General features: G+C 47.4%; 1 protein-coding gene across 2 annotated transcripts; it reads left to right on the plus strand.

Moving 5' to 3' along the window:
• Positions 1-562: 562 nt before the first annotated feature.
• On the plus strand, positions 563-5191 carry LOC109762983 (peroxidase 4). 2 transcript variants are annotated; one of them, XM_073496364.1, is made up of 6 exons: positions 563-1121; positions 1215-1380; positions 3405-3450; positions 3579-3674; positions 3903-4004; positions 4916-5191. In XM_073496364.1, exons 1-3 carry the CDS (start codon positions 714-716, stop codon positions 3419-3421), a joined length of 591 nt encoding a protein of 196 aa, XP_073352465.1. In that variant the 5' UTR covers positions 563-713; the 3' UTR covers positions 3422-3450; positions 3579-3674; positions 3903-4004; positions 4916-5191. The 2 variants fall into 2 exon arrangements, with proteins under 2 accessions (XP_073352465.1, XP_073352464.1); XM_073496363.1 differs by having other exon boundaries at positions 3579-4004.
• Positions 5192-6995: the final 1804 nt, after the last annotated feature.

Here is a 6995-nt window from a genome sequence, read left to right on the forward strand (position 1 = left end):
CGAAACTTGAAAAAACCATTATGAGAAAAATCAGCAGGCAAGATAGTCGGATCATCATCTCGTTCATGATCATGTACCGGTAGGCAGTAGGTAGGCTAACCTTGACATTTGTTGGATACGGAAACAGTGATGCAAAAAATAATTAAGAAAATCATAAGCGTGTTAATGTACTCTTCCTGTGCCAAAGTGTCGCCTTAAAGTCCATGCGAGTGTTACATTAGCACGCTGATGATTTTCTTGATTAAATTTGACCCAGAGAACTATGTAGAGTAGTAAGCTAGCAAACACCGTCCGTAGCACAGGAAAGAAACATGAGGAGACGGAGACATGCTTGCACATGTATGCAAGCATGATTGCCATGACTCTTACTTAACCGTGTCGATGGCACAGTGTCGGCATGCAGCTTTTTCTACCAAAACTGTACATTTTTCACGAGCTACGTTACATATGCATCTGGTGTGAAACGCGTAATTCCAAAGCGCCGCGCCCGTTTGGATCAACGCTCAAAGTCCACCGGAGTTGGTGAAGACGATGGGGGCATGATGATGCAATCTAATAGTATATGATGGCAGACTAGTAGCTAGAATAATCATGGCCACCGGCGTGAGCTTAGCCTTTTCTTCCTATAAATACCGGCCGCCCCGCGTTCCTCCACCACATCCAGCAAACAAGCTCTCTCAAGGCACTATCTAGCTGACTAGAATAGACCGATCATGGCAGCGCGCGCCATTGCTGTCCTCTCGCTCATCCTCGCGCTGGTCGCCATCGCCAGCGGAGGAGCCTCGGCGCAGCTGTCGTCGGGCTTCTACTCCCGCTCCTGCCCGGGCATGCTCAAAGCCGTGCGCTCGGCGCTGCACCCGGCCATCGCCAGGGAGCGCCGCGTGGGCGCCTCCATCGTCCGCCTCTTCTTCCACGACTGCTTCGTCCAGGGCTGCGACGCCTCGCTGCTGCTGGACGACGCGCCGGGCCTGCGCGGCGAGAAGAACGCCACGCCCAACAAGAACTCCGCCAGGGGGTTCGAGGTCATCGACGCCGTCAAGGCGGCCGTCGAGGGGTGTTGTCCCGGCGTCGTCTCTTGCGCCGACATCCTGGCCATCGCGGCCGAGGAGAGCGTCGCTTTCGTAAGTATCCATACATTCATAGTCATGCTTAGGTAGCTACTACTGTACTACGTACCCTTCAACAAAGTCGAACACTACTGTGACATGCTGTAGCTGGGTGGGCCGAGCTGGGAGGTGAAGATGGGGCGGAGGGACTCGACGACGGCGAGCTTCAACGGCGCCGAGAACAACATCCCTCCCCCGACATCGGGGCTCGCGAACCTTACGTCCCTCTTCGCGGCGCAGGGGCTCTCCCAGAAAGACATGGTCGCACTCTCAGGTAGTACAATTTTGCGGTTGCACTCTAAACCAACATAATTTGTCATGGGCAAGTAGTACCTCGGTCCTAGTTTATTGGTCTTCATAGTATTTTGTGTCAAATTTTGACCATGAATTTAACTAATAAAATGTTAACGCATATGATAAAAAATTATACCATTGGATTCATATTTAAACATTGTTTTCAATGGTATAATTTTTTCCTAAAATCTAAAAAGTGCATACGCACTATTTGGACACATCGAGCGGCCGGCTCGCGGTCGCACGATCCGGCCATCACAACCGCTATCTGACAAGTTCCCGGCCCACCGACAGCCTCTCTCTGTCTTCCCCGCAGCACCCGCTTCTCTCTCTCTCACTCTCCCCACGGATCTGGATCAGACGGGGCACACCGGCCTCTCCCCTCAACGCCGACCACCAGGAGCCTCCCACTAATCGGCCATCACGCTCCACCGGCGGATCGAGGGAGGGGAGGACCACCCCCGCGTGGCTCTGCCCCGAGGTCGTCGTCGCACCACCACGACGGCGGTTGGCTTGGCCGCACCACCACCAGCCCACTCCACCATGGCGTCCTCTCCAACTGCCCCGCTCCTCCCTGCGCAACCAGATCCAGCCCCATCGCCGCCGTGCCCCGCCGTCGTCGACGGGATGCGGCCGTCGTCTCCTTCGTCTGCCCGAGGTTGGTTGAGATTCCTTCCCTTCCCGCTCCGACTGAGCCCACTCCCCCATCTGCTTGCTCTTTGATGATCTCCTCCACGTGCCTGGACACCGTGATGGCGGAGGTGGAGGATTCTCTGGTCACGGTGGCGTTTGATGGCTGTGTCACGCGATGGCGAAGATGGAGCAGCCTCCGGTGGTGGTGGTGTCTGATGTGGTCTTTCCGGTCATGATCTGTCAAGCGGAGGTGCAGCAGTGTCAGGTCCCAGCGCCGACAGCGATTCTGGCCTGATTCAGGCAGAAGGGTCCCGTGGGAGAGCATTGACACCTTCTCGTCTGAAATTCGTTGACTGGACCATCATAGCCTAGCGATTCTGGGTGCCTGCATGTCAATACAGTGTAGTAGTATTTGCTAGTAGTTCTGGCACACGAGTCTAGTTTATATTTACATTTTTAATGTTTGTTTTCCTTTTTCTAATTGAGTGCTAGTCTGCTACTCAGTACATGACTAAAGCAAAATAGTCCAATTATATGTGTGTTCCATCGTCCTTGCAGAAACTGAATGATTGGGTGGTGAAATAAGTGTTTTGTTTAGTCAACTAACACTGTAACGTTTGTATGTTTTGATTTTTGGGCGGCGATTTGAGTTGGAATAGAAGAAGGGAAGTACATAAGAGTACCGAGAGGATAGTTCTAATGTTATTGCTCAACCCTCTCAAAATGTATTTGTGTGGTTTCTCTGTTTTCTAATAAGTTGCATGCATATAAATAACCAGTTGGCTATTTTGTTGTCATAGTTGCACAGAAACGTAAATGTAGTTGGATCATGCATATACAAATCTCAGTTGGCTAGCCAACTTATGAAGTTGCACAGTGAGAGCTAACCAGTTGCACAAACGATAGTATTCAGATGGATGCATTGTGTAAACCATGTTCAAGCAGTATATGTGTTCATTTGGTTGCACACTCATGTGTGCTCTGTTGTCACAAGGGTATGCATTCATACATGGGTTTGCAAATCAAAGCAATACATATCCTAGCTGGCTTAGTCACACTTATGCAGTTGTATAGGGAAGGGCTATATAGTTGCATGGTTGACAACTAGTTTAGTTTTGGCTTCAATGCCTAAATCATGACCATGCAGTGTGTATGCTGATTTTTTGGTTGCACACTCATGTGTGACCTGTTGGCCATACAGTGCATCAAGTTGCACACATTTTTGTTTTTTTTTGTAGGTGTGCTTTGAAAAATCAACATTACTTGCTTACCTCATGGCATTTTTTTGATATCAATTGTTTTTGCTCATTTTTTCTCTTTAATACATTTGGTTGCTTCGACTAATTTGTTTGTTCGCTTTTCTTTTCACAGACCAAAAATGGTTGTAGAAGGATATGCGGCTCCTAGTGAAGGAGAGGTATGTTTGCTTTTTTCATCATTTTTCATTTATCCTTGTGGCAGTTTTGTTTTGCAATTATAATAACTATTTTTGGGGGGGGGTGGGGTGTTCCTGACCATGTTATGTGTTTTTTTTGTTCTATCCAGGGGCCTGTAAACAATTCTTCTCAGTGGAACTCGAAACAGCCCGCCAAGCGGCAGCCGCGTCATGCTGATATCGATGGGGAGGCAGAGGATGACGAGGTAAGTATCGTGCAAGGTTTTCGACTCGACAAGTCATTCTGGGGTAGCGACTCTTGACGAGTCATGCCATGCCGATCTAGTCGAGGTGTCTGAGTCGACTTCTAGTTACGACTCATCGACTAGTCGTGACTATTCGTTCAACTCAAAAACAGGGGTACCGAGCAAGCAGTGAGGGTGCATTTCCCTTTTTTGCACACACACAAGTTACTTTTTCCATGCATCCTTTAGGTTGGTGACCCATTCCTCTTCGTGAAACGGCGGAAACGGAAGGCGACCACGCAGGTTGGAGTTGTAGCTGGAGTTGGCACATCGTCTGCAGCAGCTGCCGAGGTAACATAAAACGGCATTAGGATTTTTTTTCCTACACAAAGAAACCTGGGATATTATTTTTTACGCGGTTGCACAAGAACCAGCTAGGTGTTGGCATCCTGAAACTTTTATAGTTGTACAAAAATCAATTAAGAGTTGGTATTCTCAACTTTTCAAATAGTTGCACAACAGTATCATACGAGTTGGCATCCTCGACTTTCATAGTTGCACCAGAACCATTTGGGAGTTGGCAGTCTCAACTTTTTGAATAGTCACATAACAATATCACATGAGTTGGCATCCGCAACTATTTAAGTTGTACAAGAACCAATCAGGAGTTGGCATCATCAATTTTTTAATAGTTACGCAACAGTGCCACATGAGTTGGCATCTTCAACTTCTTTAGTTGCACAAGAATCATTCAGTAGTTGGCATCCTCATGTGTTCACATGCATATGATTTTCTAGGTTTGCAAATGCACTTGACTATAGTTGCACTACTTATTTGGAAGTTTATAATATGTTAAATTCACTATTTTATCTATTTTCTTGTGTTTAGATAGGCTAAATTCATCATGTTCCTCGGTTCAAAATTCATTACATAGCTGCATAAACACGCAACATGATTTGCATGCAGGAGTACTTGCAGTTGCACAAAATAGATGATGTAGTTGCACAACAGCCAACATAAAGTTTAGTTTTGGAATTCTGCATACAGATTTTTAGCTAAAACCAAAATGAATCTGAAATTATCTGAGTTGGCATCTTTTACTTTTATATGAGTTGAAGATGCCAACTAATGAAATTCAAACCCCACAAGTGGATGGATATGGGAGTGTTGTCGGTTGCACATTTGTACCCGTTAAGTTGCACAAATACAAGCTAGTGCTGGTTCATTTTTTTCTCAAGCTTCTTTTTTTGCATCATGTGCAGGTTTTACAGGCTATGGGGGTGCATGAACTGATGTAGATTTTTGCACACAATTCTAAGCTACAAAGTGACATATACTACTGTGTGGAAAGATCAAAGGAAAAAAAACATATACTTCTTGTCTAGTTGGTAGTTATATTTTCATTGTACCTACAATGTGCTTTTTTTTGCTACAGTGACACTGGTTCTTCTGCATTATGTGTGAAATAAGACTCTATATGTGCTCTCTTATACATATTTGCATATTTTCTGTGTTTTGTTGCACACATTGCTGCAAAAGTTGACTTGTCTTATGATCTAGTTGCACAATAATTAGTTAAAATTGCACAGGTACCGGATCTCCCCATTTTTTTATCCTTGTTTGTGTTGTCTTTTAAGTATTGAGAAGCTATTTTTCAAAGAGAAATTTGGTGTGGGGGTGAAAGGGAAAGTCAAGGAGTGAGGATCTGGACATGAGGAGAAAGGATCAACCTCTTTTTTCACCCTTGTTGGTGCTGCCTGGTACTTTCTATCTGTCCTCCCTCTTTTTCTTCTTTTTTCGCAGCAAATTGTTCCATAGCATTGTTATTTCACCTTGATTCATCTGCCATGGCAGCTCTGGTGATGGAGATCCAGAACTGGGAACCCCTTGTTTCGTGGAGAAGAAGCTAGGTGGGGGCAGGTAGGGGCATATGGGGAGAAGGTTGATGGCCAAGAGGGCGTGAGAGCTTCGAGTGCTTCAGGAGGGGAGGGAAGGGCATGTGATGGCCTGGGGACCGTGTCCTGTGTGTGGTTTGTTGGGTTGGCGTGGGTTTGTAGCTAGATTTCCTTTTCTGGGGCCAGGGGGACCGAATCTGTGACGCCCCCGATTTGACCATACACTAAATGCACGCAAATGTGTACGATCAAGATCAGGGTCTCACGGGAGGATATCACAACACAACTCTAAAACATAAATAAATCATACAAGCATCATAATACAAGCCAGGGGCCTCGAGGGCTCAAATACAAGTGCTCGATCATAGACGAGTCAGCGGAAGCAACAATATCTGAGTACAGACATAAGTTAAACAAATTTGCCTTAAGAAGACTAGCACAAACTGGGATATAGATCAAAAGAGGCGCAGGCCTCCTGCCTGGGATCCTCCTATACTACTCCTGGTCGTCGTCAGCGGCCTGAACGTAGTAGTAGGCACCTCCGGTGTAGTAGGAGTCGTCGTCGACGGTGGCGTCTCGCTCCTGGGCTCCAGCATCTGGTTGCGACAACCAGGTAGAATGGAAAGGGGGAAAAGGGGGAGAAAGGCAACCGTGAGTACTCATCAAAAGTACTCGCAAGCAAGGAGCTACACTACATATGCATGGGTATATGTGTAAAGGGCCATATCAGTGGATTGAACTGCAGAATGTCAGAATAAGAGGGGGATAGCTAATCCTGTTGAAGACTACGCTTCTGGCAACCTCCATCTTGCAGCATGTAGAAGAGAGTAGATTGATGTCCTCCAAGTAGCATCGCATAGCATAATCCTACCCGGCGATCCCCTCCTCGTCGCCCTGTTAGAGAGCAATCACCGGGTTGTATCTGGCACTTGGAAGGGTGTGTTTTATTAAGTATCCAGTTCTAGTTGTCATAAGGTCGAGGTACAACTCCGGGTCGTCCTTTTACCGAGGGACACGGCTATTCGAATACATAAACTTCCCTGCAGGGGTGCACCACATAACCCAACACGCTCGATCCCATTTGGCCGGACACACTTCCCTGGGTCATGCCCGGCCTCGTAAGATCAACACGTCGCAGCCCCACCTAAGCACAACAGAGAGGTCAGCACGCCGGTCTCACCCTATGCGCGCAGGGGTCTGGGCCCATCGCCCTATGCACACCTGCACGTTGCGTACGCGGCCGGAAGCAGACCTAGCCTAGTGGAGTTCCAGTCCAATCCGGCGCGCGCCACTCAGTCGCCGACGTCACGAAGGCTTCGGCTGATACCACGACGTCGGGATACCCATAACTACTCCCGCGTAGATGGTTAGTGCGTATAGACCAAATGGCCAGACTCAGATCAAATACCCAGAACTTGTTAAGCGTGTTATTTATCCGCGAACGCCG

This window comes from Aegilops tauschii, chromosome 4, assembly GCF_002575655.3.
Source record: "Aegilops tauschii subsp. strangulata cultivar AL8/78 chromosome 4, Aet v6.0, whole genome shotgun sequence".
NCBI classification, from domain to species: Eukaryota; Viridiplantae; Streptophyta; class Magnoliopsida; order Poales; family Poaceae; genus Aegilops; species Aegilops tauschii.